This window comes from Papio anubis, chromosome 3, assembly GCF_008728515.1.
Source record: "Papio anubis isolate 15944 chromosome 3, Panubis1.0, whole genome shotgun sequence".
Taxonomy (NCBI): Eukaryota; Metazoa; Chordata; class Mammalia; order Primates; family Cercopithecidae; genus Papio; species Papio anubis.
Genome location: NC_044978.1, coordinates 179801996 through 179819712, shown reverse-complemented (window position 1 = coordinate 179819712; position 17717 = coordinate 179801996). Strand labels below are relative to the sequence as shown.

Sequence of the window (17717 nt, the reverse complement as noted above, 5' to 3'; positions counted from 1 at the left end):
GGATCTGGCCCAGAGTCATAGCTCACGGCTAAATGCATGAGCCGTTCCAAGTACACCTCCCAAAACGCTCTCTGGGGCAAACACAAATTTGGGCCAAACCCCGGTAGATGTCAGCAATCCACGATGTCAACAACAACTCATGGATTAGTTGGTCAGTGGGTTCTGCCTGGTCTTCGTCCCTTCTCTGATTATGCCGAAAACCAGACCCCACAGCAGGGAGGTGAGTGAGAAGACATTTAAAAAAAAAAAAAAAAAAACAGATTGGAAGTGATCTCAAAATTCAAAGATCAGCGCCTGCACTTCAGGAACCCTGTCCCTGACTGCTCCAAACACGCAGTCGAGAAGGGGCCAAGCCCACCAAAAACAGTCTAGGAGCGGGGCAGGCCACACGCTGGGGTCCTGGCAGGGGCTGTTGCCAGCAGGGGAGGCTGGGAGCTTCCTAAAGAGAGGGGTGCCTGGCCTGACTCTCTACACGGCCTCCCAAGTCCTCGCACCCCAGAGGCCACGAGTATCTCAAGACCCCAGGATGGGCCAGGCCACCCCGAAACTGGGATGGAGTCAGAGCCCCGGGACACAAAGATATGAAAGATATGGAGGCAAGCAAGGCCCAAGGTGAGGGGCACAGCAGCAAGTCCTCAGAGACGGGGGCGGGGCCATGCTCTCGGGCCCTAAAGGACAGGGTGACAGAGCCAGGTGAGGAGGGGGCATCTGAGCAATGCTGGCTGTCCAGCACCAGGCCACGACCTCCACATGTGATGTGCTCCCATCTACAACAAGGCCAGGTCAGTGTCCTTTCCCTCCTAGGGAAGAGAAAGATGAAGTTCCACAAGGTCTGCAGCTTGCAGGGCCACATGAAGCCAGGAGGCAGCAGAGCAGAGGGGCTGCCTCCATGGAGGGCAGAAGTATGGTCTGGGGTGAGGGACGCAGGCAGGGGCCCCCTGGGGCAGGCCAGGCTGTCTGCTGGAAAGGTGGGGCCCTTCACACGCTGTCCACCCCCGGCCAGAGTTAGGTGAGCCAGGTTGGCGGCACACAGACCAGGCTGGCCTCGCAAACGGGTCACGCAGCCTCTCAGAGTCCCTCTGTGTGCTCAGAAGACTGAGACCAGCGCCCAGGGCAGAGGCAGCTCTCTGCAGGGTTACCCTATAGGACTAGAGAGAGGGGGTGCCTGGTGAGCAGGAGATGAGGCAGTGCATCCCCTAGAAAAACTTGGGGGACCCTAGGCAAGAGAGGGCTGAGGGAGACACAACCAGGACCAAGCCAAGCCCTGGCATCCCACTGGGACTGGGACTGGGACAGAGAGAGGATGGAGCTGCAACCTCTCGCCCTTGAAACAGCCATGGTCATCCCTTGCCTGTGGCTGCCGGGGTGTAGAGAGGAAATCATCCACTAGTCTGTCCAGTGTGCCTAGCACACAGTCTGGCACATAGGGGGCCTTAGGAAATGTGTCTGCAGAGAAAGAAAGGGCAGACGGCAAAAGACCAGCCCTGCCTCCCTCCCCTCCCTGCCAAGCCCCTGCCAAGCCCCTGCCTGCCAATAATCCTCGAAGTCTTCAGCACACAGTACCCACCGGAGGCCGTTTGGAAAGGCCGTAGGAAGCACAAACCCTGTGGGGGCTGGAGGGCTGGGGGCAATGTGTGTCCTGTCCCAACATGCTCCTTGGACGGTCTCCAACCCCCACCTGCCCCAGCTCAGAAGCCAAGGTGACCAGCACCAACCCCTTCTGCATGTCCCGGGGCGTGAGGAGACCAGGCCAGGGAGGGAGCTGGGGGCCGCTTCGGTGGTCTTCTTTGCCCTCCTGAGTCAGGAAGGTGGACCCCAGCTGTGCCTTCATGGGCCAGGCTGGTTCCCACCTGGGGCCAAGGGACACTGCGGGAAGTGGGATCCTGGAAGAAGCCGCCCAAAAGCTCCCTTCCCACTCCTGACAAGTCCCAGAAGTTCCCAGGTTTTGGATTTCCCCGTCACTGCCCAGCCCTCTGCTCGGCCACGGGCGAGATGGAAAGAAATTCCAACTTGATCTGAGAGGTGAGAATTCCAGGCAATAATTCATATCAGGAAACTTGTGAAAAACCAGATGTCAACGAGAAATACTTTCTTTAAAAGTAAACTGGAGGAGCTGAATGTTCATGAAATACGCTGGGCTTTGTTCCACTTTAGCAAACTATTCAGGAAATGGGAAGAAGTTGGAACCACATAAAATCCCCCTAGAGAAAGAAGGCACATTCTGATTAGGGGCGACGATGCAGTCTTCCCTGGGACTGGAGAAGCTCGTTCCCGCATGGCTAGACATCCTCCCCGCTCTCTGTACCTTTACCTCCATGGGGAGGGGTCCTGCCAGCCCCAGGGCGGATGAGGGAACCCAGGCCTAGGGGACTGGGGAGCTGGCCCCAGCTCAGTGCTCAGCACAGCCCGCTGAACCTGCCTGCCTCCAGGAGCCCGAACCGTCTGGCCACGGTGGCCACCACACTCCAGCCCAGCAGCTGGGCCCTGGCCAGGCGCTGGGTGAACGCAGAGAGCAGCCCAGTGACTCACATCGGCTCCCAGCCCAGGCTGTGTGGGCGGGAGGGGTTCGGTGGGGCCAGCAGCAAGCCTTCCCAGCCACAGCTCAGCACTGCACCTTTCCAGCCCTCCTCAAAGGGACGTGTTGATGTGAATTAGAAGAAAAGACAGTCATGGACACAGAATGAAAAGTGAGGCCCCACACGTGGACAAAGGCCATTTTCAGGGCTCCCTCCATAGAAGGCCCCCCGAGAACTCAGAAACTGGTGATTCCTCCGAAGCTGGCCCAGAGGGAAGGCTCAGGGCAGGGCTGGCGTGTAGATGGATGAGCGAGTGAGCAGTGGGTGATGCTGGGCGCGGGGCTGGTGCGTAGATGGGTAAGTGAGTGAGTGAGAAGGTGGGTGATGCTGCAAAGGCATTTCCATCAGAAAGCCCAGGTTTCTCCAAACCTGCTGTCCCCTGGGAAAGCCCTCCCATGGTTCAACCTACCAAGTCCTCTGTCTTTGTTGAAAGCTGAGCAAACCCATCTCATAGGTTTCTTGTTTTGTCTTGTTTTGTTTTGCTGGGTGAGATGAGGTTGGGATCATCAAGGATGCTATTTAAACGCCCTCATTCAATTTGGGAATGGGTGTTTTCTCACCACGGAGTACCCTGGCTCCTGGCTGACCCAGTGGCCCCGCCGTGGAGGCGTGGGCGTCACCAGAGCCTGGCTGCATACCCGCGACCGTGAGTCAGCGGCTGCTAGACTGCTTCCCCTCTGCCCAGGACTCCTCTCAGGCAACAGACAAATCTTTCTGTGTCTCTGGCAGCCAGCTCTCTTCTCTGCAGATATGTGCCATAATCCCCACCCCACGGGGGGGAGATTAATTAGTGCATTAAAGAGCTTCCCAGGTTACTCGTGGAGCCGGCAGTGGGCCAAGGAGCCCAGCTCCTCACTCACCAGCTTTGCGAGGACTCGACTCTCCCCAGATTCCCCAGCAGGGAAACTAGGCCTCTGAGCTTCAGGACCCATGACCTTCTCCTAGCTCCTCCTTTCAGAAGTCCCCAGATTTTACTGAGCATCTACTAAGTGCCAGGCGCGTGGGGAGCAACAGGGAATGAAACAAACCAAAGCCCTGAGCCGCTAGAGTCCATATCCTTAGTGGGCAGGGGAGACCAGACAGGAGGCCTGGGGAAGACGGGGACACTGGGGCACGGCAGAGGGGACAGGACTGCATCATTCCCATGGGATCCATCTGTCCCCATCGCATCCCTCCAGCCAAGTCCTACCTCGCATGGTGTTTTTGGTTTTTGGCTTTTTTTATTTGTTTGTTTGTTTGAGACGGAGTCTCATTCTGTCACCCAGGTTGGAGTACAGTGGCGTGATCTCAGCTCACTGCAACCTCTACCTCCCAGGTTCAAGCGATTCTCCTGCCTCATCCTCCAGGATAGCTGGGATTACAGGCATGTGCCACCACGCCCAGCTAATTTCTTTGTATTTTTAGTGGAGACGGGGCTTCACCATGCTGCCCAGGCTGGTCTCGAACTTCCTGACCTCAGGTGATCCACCTGCCTCTGCCTCCCAAAGTGCTGGGATTACGGGCGTGAGCCCCCGCGAGCAGCCTCGTGGCGTTATTTCTACATGTTCCCGATTCTCTCTGCTTGCTCTTTCTTCAAGGACCCATGAACTTGGACGGAGAAACAATGGCCTCTTTATTTTCAACCAGCCCCAGCTGAAGTTAGGCATTTCCTTCCATTCTGAAGCAGGCAACAAGTCACAAATGTATCATCAGTACCTGGGTGTCACCAACAGAAATCACAGATATCTCCAAGGCCAGATCACAGTTCTTATCGATCTCAAAGTATTGCTCACACTCAGTACAACTTCCAAACTATGGAAATCATCACACCTGCTGCAAGTTCTTGTGTTACTGAAGAAATTAGTTTTAGTATTTTGATAACTTCATTGCCATGAAATCGGTTTCCTCTGGATCTATACTTTGTTTTATGCTAATTATAAAATCCTCATTCTGAGAAAGTTTCATGAGCTTCTCCAGGATTGGGGTGGGCAGGAGTCTAGGGCACAGAGAGAGGTAAGAGCCCCCGTGCCAGTTTGGGGTCCTCAAAGCCAGAAAACCCCTGGGTGTATGTCCTTGGTCCACCCAAGGAGCCTAACACAGCCAGGTACACAGCAGCCGCCTGACATCATAGCTGCTGCAGGACCCAAAGTGGATGCCCAGAAGGCCTATCTGATGGTCAAATGAAGAATCAGAAAACAAACTTGGCTGGGGTTACGCGGTATTGATGGGAATAAATTGAGAAAAACATAGGGTTTTTATTGAGTGCTTGATTTTTACAGAGTGAAAATTGAATTACTTAACTGGTCAATGAGGTAGTCAATTGGGAAAAGTGCCTAAAAGCAGAGGAGGAGGAGAAATGGGCTTGAACTTGGAAGGCAAACGGTTACCCTTAGCAAGAGCGGCCATGCCAAGCAACGCCTCCAGGAATGGTTTCCTTTTCCACCCTTGGCCCGGCACCGGACCAGCCTATTTCTGACTTCCCCAGGTTGACAGACCTGGATTTCCTGGGCTCAGAGAGATACCCCTCCTTGGGTCACAAGTAGCAGAATTCAGAGGTTATGAGAACAGAACAGAGAAAGGTGACTCCCACAACGCAGCCTTGCCACTGTGTCCCTTCTAGACACCGGATTGTCCTCATGCCACGTATGTTTATCCTCCTGTGGATTTCCTTGGGGGTTGCAATTATGCTACTGACCAGCAAGTGGGTACGAGGCAGCCACAAGGGTGATTTCTGATGCAGATAAAAACTCAGGCTTGATCAAAAACTTAACATAAGCCAGGCACGGTGGCTCACGCCTATAATCCCAACACTTTTGGAGGCTGAGGCGGGTAGATTGCTTGAGCTTAGGAGTTCAAGACCAGCCCGGGCAATACAGCAAAACCCCCATCTCTACTTAAAAAATACAAAAATTAGCCACGTGTGGTGGTGTGCACCTGTAGTCCCAGCTATTTGGGAGGGTGAGGTGAGAGAATCACTTAATCGGGGGAGGTTGAGGCTGCAGTGAGCTGTGACCGCATCACTGCACTCCAGCCTGGGCAACAGAGCAAGACCCAGTCTCAAGAAGAAAAAAAAATTGACATAGAATTACCATATGATCCAGCAATCCCACTTCTGGGCATTTACCCCAAAGGACTGAAAGCAGGGACTCAAAAAAATATCTGCACACCCATGTTCACAGCAGCCTAATTCACACCAGCCAAAAGGTGGAAACAACGCAAATGTCCATCCGCAGATACACGAAGGCAGGAAATGTGTTCTGTCCAGACGGTGGAATATTACTCAGCCATAAAAAAGGAAGGAAATTCTGGCACCTGCCACAGCCTGGGCGAACCTTCCTGACATGATGCTGAGTGAAATAAACCAGACACAAAATGACAAATGTGTATGGTTCCACCTATATGAGGTCATTAGAGCATCAAATTCATAGAGACAGAAAGTAGACTGTGAGTGGCAGGAGCTGGAGGAGGGGTGATGGGGGTTAGCATTTAAAAGGGGCAGAGTTTCCATTTGGGGAGATGAGAACGTTCTGGAGAAGAATGGTGGTGACAGGTGCGTGACAATATGAATGAATTGAATGCCCCTAGAACCATACACTTAAAAAGTATTAAGACAGTGAATTTATGTTACATATATTTTACCACAATTTTAAAAACAGTAATAAAGTAAAAAGAATTTTTTTTTTTTTTGAGGCAGAGTCTTACTCTGTCACCCAGGCCAGAGTGCAGTGGCACGATCTCGGCTCACTGCAATCTCCGTCTCCCGGGTTCAAGTGATTCTCCTGCCTCAGCCTCCTGAGTAGATGGGATTACAGGCATGTGCCACTAGGCCCGGCTAATTTTCTATTTTTACAAATTTTCACCATTGGCCAGGCTGGTCTCAAACTCCTGACCTCAGGTAATCCGCCTGCCTCAGCCTCCCAAAATGTTGGAATAACAGGTTATGAGCCACCGCGCCCAGCCAAAAAAAGAATTTTAAAAAGAACTCGGGCTCAACAGCGAAGGAATTCGAACCACATCTCGGGTCCTCACTAGCTGTGTGACTGGGGGCAAGTCCTCCCGCCATGCCGAACCTTATTTTCCACAGCTGTAAAATGCATATAATCATGGTATCTACTGTGTAGGTCTCTCTATAGGAGCAAATAAAATAAGTGGGTGTGACATGCCTGACACAGCATCCGGCACCTAGATGGGGGCTGTGATTTTTTTTTTTTTTTTTTGAGACGGAGTCTCGCTCTGTCGCCCAGGCTGGAGGTCAGTGGTGCGATCTGGGCTCACTGAAAGCTCCACCTCCCGGGTTCATGCCATTCTCCTGCCTCAGGCCTCCGAGTAGCGGGGACTACAGGCGCGCACCACCACGCCCAGCTAATTTTTTGCATTTTTAGTAGAGACGGGGTTTCACCGTGTTAGCCAGGATGGTCTCGATCTCCTGATCTCGTGATCCGCCCACCTCAGCCTCCCAAAGTGCTGGGATTACAGGTGTGAGCCACCGCGCCCAGCGGGGCTGTGATATTTAACTTTATTATTACTAATCAGCAGTTCCATGTAAATAGTGAGGGATTATTATTCTAAGTTAAATTATATCAGAAGCAGAAGCTGGGAGGTGATCCTAACTGCCGGATCTCCCCGGCTGAGGCCTGGGAGATGCTATCTCTACTTCTGATGCTTCAGAAATATGCACGGCGAAAAAGCCTCATAAAGAATTCTTTCTGAATTAAAACTGATCTGAATGGAAGCGGCCACACTCTGCCTGGCTCTTTTCTTTCTCTCATTTGAACTTCATTTATCTGAGCATTGGGAAATGGTGACTTGCAAGTGATGTGCTCGGTGTGAGTGAAGGCAAGCTCAACATTGCAGGAAATTATCTGCTTTTGCAAGAAAATTACTAAGGAAAGAGAGTGCTGTTATTTTAAGATCTTCGAGCTGGTGTGAGAAGAAACTAATTAAATGATTGTAATTTTCTGTGCAAATACAGTAACTGACTGCTACAGAAATGCAAAATAAGAAGGAGCTTTTCCACCTCAAAAGGACACTGGAGTTTTACATTTTTTTTCCAGTCTTTCCAGGAGAGTCCTCACTCACTCAAGTATCCCTATTCCATTTTTTAATGACAAATGGAGCTTAACTGGAATACAGGTGACGAGCACCATATGCCTACTGGGAAGCTGTCCCGAGTCGTGGGCTGAATGGAAAAGACGTTGCTGCTGCCCTCAGCGGGCTGTATATCAATCAGCAGCGAGCAAGTTGCCTAAGTCTGTGTTTTACAACCTTGCAGAGCAGGTCAGGGATGGTCTGTGGGAACCTGCTGGGAGCGGGGAGAGTGGTACAGGGCATTCCCACCCCTACCATCCACTTAGACTGACAGACCCATGTCTGCACTTCTTTTACACCCAGAATCCAAGCTCACATCCAGGACGGGGCTTTCCAAGAAAAAGCAGGATGTGAAGCAATGCAGAACATATGCCTTCAGCTTTCCAATGCTACAGATGGAGACCTTGCCCTCCCGGCGGCCAGAACCAGGGATCTCTGCTCCCTGGACTTCCAAAAGGGGAAGACGTTGGTCAGGAACAGCAGCTGCAGCCACAGCCAGGCTTCTCAGTTCATCAGCATCCCTGCAATCCATACAGCACCCACCCAAACTAGGAACGAAGGAGGGGCGAGGACAAAGTGGGCCGTTGGCAAGAACCTATAAACAACTCATCCTTTAGAGTACGAAAAAAGAAAGACAAGGCAGCCCCCAGAGAGGAGGCAACGTACAAGCTTCCCCTCCGTTTCTTCCCGCACCAGAACAGGCACAGGGATTCTCTGCAGCGTCCCAGCTGATCTGCCCATCACTCCAGCCTGCCCTCCTTCGAATCATCTGCCCAAGTCTTAGCCTGACTCTGAAAAATCACCATAAAATAAAGTGACGGCTACGCCGAGAGGCCCACGCAAGCTCTGGGTTGCCTTCTCATCGGAGGGGCGCGCCGAGGAATGAGGCTAATTTATGACCTCTTTAGAATACTCTCAGGAACCTCCACGCAACTACAAATTAAATCGCCCTTTATTAAAGTAAAAGTGGATTTGTGAAATGTGCTCAGGAACTTTATTAACAGGGCTGTCTCCATGCCTTCGAGCCAGGCTTCTTGATGAACGGCTGAGTCTCTCCTCTGCCCATGGGCGCTCCAAGCTGCTCCAGCCCCCAGGCCTCTCTTTCAGCCTTAATATTCTCAGCATCCCAACCTGCTCCTCAGCCCGGGACTCTGTTCATCCTGCGGAGCAGCGCCGTCTTCACCTCCTCCAGGAAACCTTCCCAGACTTCCCCAGCGCAGACTCACACAGCACCTAGAACGCGCTGGGATGCATTCCTGTCCAGACCAAACATGTCACCCGGGCAGGCTCGCTGTATCCTCAGCACCTAACAGCGCTAGGCACACAGAGAAGCTCGGTAAAGAGCTGAGGCCAACAGGTACCACGAGCTGGGCCTCGAGCTAGTTTCCAGAAGACAGTGAAGATGCAAGTGAGGTCAACACTCTTAGGAAACAAGGTGAAGGAGGACATTGGTGGGTCTGCTGGCCAGGCCCCCATCCACGGAGCACGTGGCCCCAGCACTGGCCTGACACACAGAAACCATTATCCTCATTTGATAAATTAGGAAAAAGGCTCAGAGAGGTTCAGTCCTCATCCAAGCATGAACAGCAGGTGAGACCAGCCGTTCCTGAAGTTCAACTCTCATGGAAATCTGCCTCCTTCGTGACTACTTGAAAGAGGCTGTAGTGAGGGTCTTGGGCTGGGCATTCCAAAGTCTCTTCTACTTCATTCCTGTCTCCATTCATATAAATAAAATACAAGTAAATCAGCAGATGTGTGCTAAACATAAACAACGTCCGGGTTGGTAGTGACCTTGGAGATGGTCTAGTCCTGACGCTCATCTTACAGATGGGGAAACTGACGCCTGGGGAAGAGTGGGTACAGGGGTGGCCAGCATGATGGGAAGGGAGGGGTGAGCGCCCAGCTGAGCGATGCAGGGAGATAACCCAGGATTCCCCAGGGAGGAGAGGGAAAGCAGCACCAGCATGTTGGAGGGCAGGGGAGGGACCCAGGGGTCAGAGCCAGAGGCTACGGAGCAGCATGGAGCGCACCCCTGGGTCCAGCTGGGATCTAGGCTCACAACCACAACTCTGGACCCCTCAGTCAGCCACTGGTGGTCCCGCTTCCCCCGCAAGCCGAAAGCCCCTGCAGTTTGGCCTGCAGCATGGACATGGAGCTTCCTTTTGAGCACTTCTAGCGAGGAGGGATCAGGGCCTCCAGAGCAGCACGAGAGCCCATCCACATTGCTGCCCTGCACGTGGGGCAGCTGAAGACAATCCAGCCTCCCCCAGCTCTGCGCTTCCCCACTGTGCACCAGAGGGGTGGGCTTCCAGCCCAAAGCTGGGTTTCTATCCCATAACCCCTCCTGCTCACATTCCCCGGGAGTGGTGGCCCCTCAGGCTAGGACCCAGCAAGGCAGGGTAACTTAGGTCAGGTGAACTGATTGCAGGGAGTGGGAGAGTGGGTTTGGGAGCTTCTCAGGGGTCCTCAGAAGCGACAGGAACAGACCAGCACTTGAGGGGGTACACAAGAGAGGACAGAACGTGGGGGATCCACAGTCAAGGTCTCACCTGCTAAACTGGGATGAGAACACAAACAAAGGCAGCTCCCCATCCCAGAGCGCCCTGCACCACCCAGGCCAGGGAGTGGGTCTGTGCAGGCCAGACCACAGCAAAAGCCTCTCTCCTACACCACTGAGGCCAGGGAAGCAGGTCTGCGCAGCTCCCCATCCCTGAGCAGCCCTGCACCACCCAGGCCAGGGAGTGGGTCTGTGCAGGCCAGACCACAGCAAAAGCCTCCCTCGGACCCCAGCCAGGAAACACCGTGGGCAGGAGCCCCGCTCAGACAGCCCCTGCTTCACGGCACAGGCAATGGCCACGGGCAGCCCCTCCACCAGCCCACCTGCCCTCTGCACCCCAGAGATCTCTGCTGCTCCCCTCAGTCCCACCTCCCCAGCCTTGTCAGCCGTCCTCATCCTCCTCCACCTGTGGCCCATGTGACCGCTCCCCAGGTGAAGTGAGCTTCCCCGCCCCGCCTTGCCCTCCCTGCACCTGTGCCTCCACACGGGCCCCACCTCACTCCTCCTGAACTGCATCCCTGGGGCTCTCTGCCCCACCCCACCCCCACTTTGGGCCACAAGCACTGCAAGAGAAGGAGTCCATCCCACTGGCTCCAGGCCCTTCCTCTGCACCCCAGGGCTGACACCTGAAACACGATGACCAAACGAGGGCCCAAGTCGAGAGAGAGCAGAGAGAGAGCACCGCTCCCCATCCTCCTGGCTCAGAGGAGAATCAGAAGGACAAGTACTTCTGCGCAGTGCACTCAGCAGACCCCATGGCTAAGCACCCAGGAAGCGAGGCCTGCGGCTGCTTCTTACCTTCGCCCTAAAAGCAGCTGATTTGGAGGCAAAATGTGAGGCCACGTGGAGGGTTCTAGGCACAACACCGTCCCCCTTCCTGCTGGGAGCTCTCAACCCATGCTCTGAATGTCAGTGACCGGGGCGAGGGCAGAAGCCCTGGGTCAACTTGCGAGCCTGCGGTTTGCACGCTGAGACTTCCCTAGACTCAGCCCGCCCTCTGCATGTCCCCATGTGCTGCTGCCTCTCTCCACACAGAGTCCCTGGCTCCCTCATGGTTCTTCATCCAGCCGCCAGGCCCAGGGTCCCGGACAGGCTTGCCCCGCCAGCAGCCAGCTCCTGGCAGCAAGTATGACAGGCACTCAGCCCTGGTCACCACCATCCCTTGACCTCTGCCTACTTCTATCTCTCTCCAGGTGGCCGCTGGACACCCTTGGTGATGAGCTGTCACGACAGAGATGCACTGCCTCTAGACGGAGGCCCAGTACTCACAGGCTGACCAGCCACAGCTCAGCCACCAGGGGCCACACCTTGGGCTCCAATCCAGCCCGCACCCCTAGTGCTGGGAGGCCCACACTGTGGGGGCCTAGAATTCCAGGGTAACGCACGGCAAGTTCAGCAGACTTAAATGCAAAACCCCGAGCTTGGAGCCACCAAGCTGTCCTCTAAGGTGGACTGGAGTTGACATCACAAAACCACAAGCATCAGACACAAGACTACAGGTCAGCTTTGTCATGGATTTGAACCCGTTCATTTAAGAACTCACATGGTCTCTGCACTCTGGAGGTTGGCCTGGAGCCTAGAAGCCCAGCACCACTCAGGACCGAGAGAGGCCTGCAGAGCCAAGGCAGCCACATCCTCTGCATCCAGCCACGCACCTCTCTCCAATCCACTCTCCTCCTCTCCCTCAGCCCCCTCCACAGCCCTGGTCCACGCCTCCCCCTGGCAGCAGCTCCTCCCTGAGCCTCTGCCCAGATGTCTCGCCCTGCAGCCCTCACCAGCCCCATCCCCCACCCTGCCTCAGGGCTCTTTCTTGATGTCATTTGCTGAGCTCCTGCTGTGGGCCAGGCTCTGATCTGAGCATTTCACATGGAAGATCTCACTTCACCTGCACCGCAAACCTGTGAGCCTTACTTCTCCCATTTTCAAGATATGGTCACTGAAGTCCAGAGAATGTAGTCCATTTGCCTGGATCCCAGAGCCAGAGAGCAGCAGGGCCAGGATACAGACCCGGGCAGGCTGTCTCTGAAGCCATTGCAATGTCCACCACCCCTCACCGCCACACTGACTCTTCAGCCTCACATCTGGGGTCCGTCGGGAGCTTTTGAATCTGTTTTTTCCAAACTTCTTTTCTCTGGTTTGTCTCCATGCATAATGCATTCACTCTCACTTTATATAACACACACATACCTTCAAAATTCCTACACCCCAGACCTTGCTCAAGTTGGAATGTTGTTTTTCTGGAATGTTCTCCATCTCCTATATACTTCACATACTCATTCTTTAGGCCAGCCTTGATGCCACCTCTTCCATGCAGTCTTCCCTGATTTTGCCATCAGCATTATCAGGGGAGGGTGACACTCGCCCCCTCATATCCTAGCAGTTCATGTTCATCTCCCACTAGACTACTCCAAGATCCACTACTAAACTCAGGGGATGCAAAGGAAGCTAAGACCCCTTCCCTGCTATCAGGGTCTGAACTGTGTCCCCCCACCAAAATACATACATTGAAGTCCTAATCCCTAGCACTTCAAAATGTGACTGTATTTGGAAGCAGAGCCTTTAAAGAGGTAACTAAGTTAAAATGAGGTGGTTAGAACAAGACCTGATCCAGTATGACTGGTGCTCTTACAAGAAAAGGAGATGAGGACACGGACACACACAGAGGTAAGACCATGTGGAGACATGGGAGAAGGCGGCATGGCAAGGCCAGGAGAGAGGCCTCAGAAGGAACCAACCTGAACAATACCTTGATCTCTGACGTCCAGCCTCCAGGACTGCAAGAAAATACATTTCTGTTGTTTCAGTCACAGAGTCTGTGGCACTTTGCCCTGGCAGCCCTAGAAAGAGAATTCACCTGCCCTCAAGGAACTCAATGCCCGGCAGATGTCATGATGGAAATCTCACGCAAACTTGGGGAGAGGCCACGGGTACTATAGTAGAAGATGCTGCCACAGTTCAAGAACTAGTTCGCTAGTTCTTGACCTCTTAACTCAGAGAAACAAGTTTGAGAAGCTCTTCTGACGTGTAGCTCTAACTCTCTGCGTATAAAGTATACACAAATATCGGGTTCATCAAGATTGCAGAACAGAGAGTATGGGTAATCTGCTCAGAATCACCTCAGCATTCAACTGCCTTGGACAGCACCAACCATGTGGCGCAGCACAGAGCAGATTTGGGAAATGGGCAGAGGGAAGGGAGGGAGAAGGAAGCATGAGGGGAGAGGAAGAGAGGGAGGGGAGGGGAAGAGAGGGAGGGGAGGGGAGAGAGGGAGGGGAGGGGAGAGAGGGAGGGGAAGGGAGAGAGGGAGGGGAGAAAGGGAGAGAGGGAGGGGAGAAAGGGAGAGAGGGAGGGGAGAGAGGAGAGGGGAGAGAGGGGAGGGGAGGGAGGTACTGATCTTCTTGGGGAACAATGACAGAGGTGAACAAACTGGACCAGGCTGCAGGAAGCTCACGTTCAAGTCAAATGATACATTCAGCTTCAAAGTTGAGGATCAAGTGCCTTGTGGGAAGGAGCCCAGGTGAGCTGTGCTTAAAATAAGCACAATAAGCCCACGATTTCCCAGAAATATTAAGAACAGGACGGGGCACAGTACATTCCCCATAGGGATAACATGAAACCACAACCCCAGAGGCTGAAAGCCACACTCTGTAATATTTATCCACCTTCAAATAGCACCGCTGCCTCCAAGGGCAGCTCCGGAGATGCAAAACCCGGAGCTGTGTGTGCACAGCCCACTCTAGATCCATAAAAACGCAATGTTTCAATGAAACATTAATTTCACACATAACAATTTGTTTCTATAGCTAAACATCAGACAGGGAGGCAGTGTTTGAACTTGCAAGCAAGTCCCCTTCTCTATCGCCATGGGAGCAGGCAGAACCAAGCCGTTGGAAGGAAAACCCACATAATGTTAACGCAGCTGCAGCGACGGGGGCTTAAATCCTGGAACTCCTTCTTGCGGGATGCTCTCAAATGCCATGTTTTAAAGTCCATCCCCCTCATCAAATGGTCCTTTTAATTTTGAAGAACACCTGATATGGTAAAGTAAACACGCTCTCTGTTCATGTTGACCACATCTGCAGAGGGCGGTGAGCAAGTTAAAGGAAATAAAACATTAGGAAGACTGCTCGGCAAACCAGCTGTGTGAGTTTCTGTCTGGTTGTAGCTTTCAAAGATGGTGCTTTCAAGCAGACGTGAAACCCACTGCCAAATCCCGGCTACAATCTTTAGTCCTGTGGTTGCAAGATGAGACTAGAGGGAGCAGAGTACATTTCTAAGACACGTCGTGTGCTGAAAAAACAATACTACGCACGCAACAAGCACTAAGGCAGTGATTTTTTCTTTTAAAGCAGTTTTACTTAGTTAGCTCAAGGTAACGGGCTGCTTGCCTCTTCTGAGTTTTCTCAGGCAAGGTGAAACTCCCGCAGCCTCCCCTGCTCCCCGAGGTGCAGGATGATAAGGTCTTCCCTGACTGCCCAGTCCGGAGAACAGGTGTGTGGGAGAGGCAGGAGTGGAAGGTGCTGAAGCCCAATGCCTGGTCCAGCATCTGACCGCACGGACACCCACACCCACTACTCACAATGAGGGTGTCCTGGCTTCTACTTCCCGAGTGTTTGCTAAGTGTCAGGCTATGCCCTGTGTGCCACACCTCACCCCTGCCCCTCGCCTCATGCTGGCCAGAGGACATCCATCCCTTAAAACTCCTCTCTGGTTCCTTGGACTTTCTGTCCTCACTAAAGAGAAGCCAACATTGCCCCCCACTCACAACCCCCCACCCCAAGACACACACACACCTGCGAGCAGTGAGGACACAAGCCCACCCAGTCACAGAGGAGTCACCCAACCCAGCTGCCGCCCTCAAGGAGCAAAGCCACACAGGCTCCTCTGACTGCCCCCCACCCCCAGTACCCCATCCCTGCTGGCCCGAGCTCCCTCCTCACCTCTCTCCCAGGAAGCTGCCCTGCACCCGGACTGTGAGGTCAGGTCAGAGGCAGGCTGGGTGTCAGCCTATCCCAAAGACAGCTAGCCTGCCCCCTCCCATGGGGCTCCTCCACCCCCGCCCCAGGAAGCTAAATGACAAAGGGGCAGGAGCAAGCTTCAGGATCAACCACCTCGGCAGATGGGGTAGGGGATTAGAGCTTTCTGGCCCTGCGGGATTTGCTTTTTGTGTTTATTTGGTCCTTTGAGCGCTCAGTTTCTGGGTTACCTTTCCACCTGAGTTAGAGCTGATGGTACAGCAGACACCGTTTGCTCACAAGGACACCTGGCATCTGACCCCTCTCTCAAGGTGCAGATGGAGAGAACACTCCCAGTGCTCTTCTAGGAGGTGGCACCTGCCACCTCTGCAAGGCACCCCAGCCGGCACCCTGACTGCCCCCTGCTGGCCCACTGCACCCAGGGAGCCAGCTCTGCCCTCGAAGGGCTGCTAGTCAGGCTTGGAGATGCCAGGAATGACCCAAAACCAGACACTTGGCACCTGCACCCTGATAGACGCTGGCTGGTTGGGGAGCTGGGCTCTAGGCTGACTACATTCATTCAATGCTGCCCCTACCCCTACCCCAACATATTCATCTGCCCACCTTGTCCCTCCTCCAGCACAAATCACAGCTGCCTGGGAGTAGCCCAGCAAAGCCGGACAGAGGAGATGGGCACAAGTGACTGCTCAAATTATGCCCTTTCCTGGCTCCAGAGGCCAGTGTTCTCCACCCAGGCCACAGCCAGTGCATATAGGAACCCCGGCCCTTGGGGAAGCAAGAAGAGGTCTCCTAGGGGACCCCAGGAGACAGCAAGGCACAGGAATGAGGGGAGGCTCCCATCTCCCCTCTGCATACAAATGGACCATCCTCTGGGGATTCGTGGTTGCCACCTCCCTACCCCCATCCTTCTCTGGAAACTGCAAAACTAGAGACCCACAGAGCTGCCCCAGGGTGACTTCAGAGTGGCCCTCGGCCCTTTTGGGGGTGAGGGGGAGTGAGGCTGAGGCAGCCCCCTGGAGAATAATCTAAAGGGACCCTCTGCCTCCTGCACGTACCAACAAAGGCCAGAGGAGGCAGGATCTGGGAAGGGTGGGAGCCCCAGGCTGTGGGTGGAGGAACAGGAGGTCCCCAACAGAGGTGGTAAACTTCCAGCTGGAGCAAAGCCAGAGTAGCCGGGAACGTGGGGGGAGGGCAGGGAGTCTGCCGTGCCAGCCTCACACAGGTCCCCAGCACAGTGTGGGGATGAACCCAAGGGGGTACGCGGACCCCAGTGCATCCAGGCGGGGCGACCGGCAGCAGGAGCTCAAGACAGCCGCGGGTCGCACTAGGGAACCCCAGGGAGAGGGGTAACCCAGAAATCCCAGAGTCCTAGAATAGGATTCGAGCTGACCGGGGAAGTCCCAGAGCCTGCGGAGGCGCCACCGCGGAGTCCCGGGTAGACCAGGGAGGGAAGGATCCCGGAACGCGAGGCTCAGCTGGGGGAGCCTGGGCGCGAGAGAGGTAACGCCAAGCTGGGGTGACCCTCGAGGGCCTGCAGGCTCCCGAAGCCTCTGGGGACCTCCTCCGTAACCCAGGACCTGGAGGCCAGCGGGGGAGTATCGGAGGTGGCCCAGGATCCCGAAATCTGTGGGAATGTCCCCTGCGGTGAGACAAGCGCACGAATCTGATGGACCTCTCCCCAAGTAACCGGTGACCAGAGGCCAGTAGGGGCGCCGCCGAGGTGACCCAAGTGCCCAAGTCTCCAAGAATGCCCCTGATGACCACAGGGGGTTCTGGGCGGGGGCCGTGGCGGTCCCGCCGGGGCGTCCCGTGGTGTCCCGGGTAGGGGCCGCGGCGAGCGCGTGGAGGTCACTTACGCTGCTGTTCTCGCCCGTCCAGTGCACCATCGCCTGGTTGTGCGTCGCGTCCCCCTTGAGCACGAACGACGTGCTGATGAGCGAGACCTGAGCCCGGGAAGCCACTCCGGCCAGCGGCGCCGCCCGCTCCCAGCGCCGGTAGCCCGTGGCGGTGGCGCCGTCCTCCTCACCGGGACCCGGAGCAGGACCGGGACTCGGACCCGGGGCCCCGGGCTCCGTGCCGCGCGCCTGCCGGTCCTCGCCGCCACCGGGCTCCGCGCGTCCCGCGGGAGGGCTCCGTGGCACCCGGGTCAGTTGGGCATGAGGACCCAGGCGCCCGGGCTCAGGGGAGCGCCCCGCCGCCCCGCAGGCGCCCAGCAGCAGCAGCAGCAGCAGGAGCGGCCGCGAGTGCGGCGAGCGCAGCGGCGGAGGAGCCCCAGGGCTCGGGGCTCGGGCTGTGGGGCCGGGGCCCTTCGGGGCGCGCGAGGGCCCCCAGTGCGCCATGGTCGCCAGGGGCGGCGGCGGAGCCGGCGGCGGGGCGGCGCGGACGAGGGGACCGCGGCCGGGAGAGCGGGAGGGCGCTGGGGAGCGCGAGCAAGAGCGCAGAGAAAGGAGCCGAGGGGAGGGAGCGGCGGGAGGAGGGGACTCGGCGGCTCCAGCGCCACCCGCCACGCCGAGCGCGCACCGCCACCTGCCGGCCGGCCCG

The 17717-nt window shown here is 55.4% G+C and overlaps 1 protein-coding gene across 1 annotated transcript in view; it reads right to left on the bottom strand.

Moving 5' to 3' along the window:
* Positions 1 to 17515, bottom strand: part of SORCS2 (sortilin related VPS10 domain containing receptor 2) — a 549615-nt gene extending 532100 nt beyond the window's left edge. Inside the window, exon 1 of the mRNA XM_031664830.1 lies at positions 17033 to 17515. Coding sequence (XP_031520690.1) covers positions 17033 to 17515 — 483 coding nt within the window. The remainder of the gene's footprint in view (positions 1 to 17032) is intronic.
* Between the last annotated feature and the right edge of the window lie 202 nt (positions 17516 to 17717).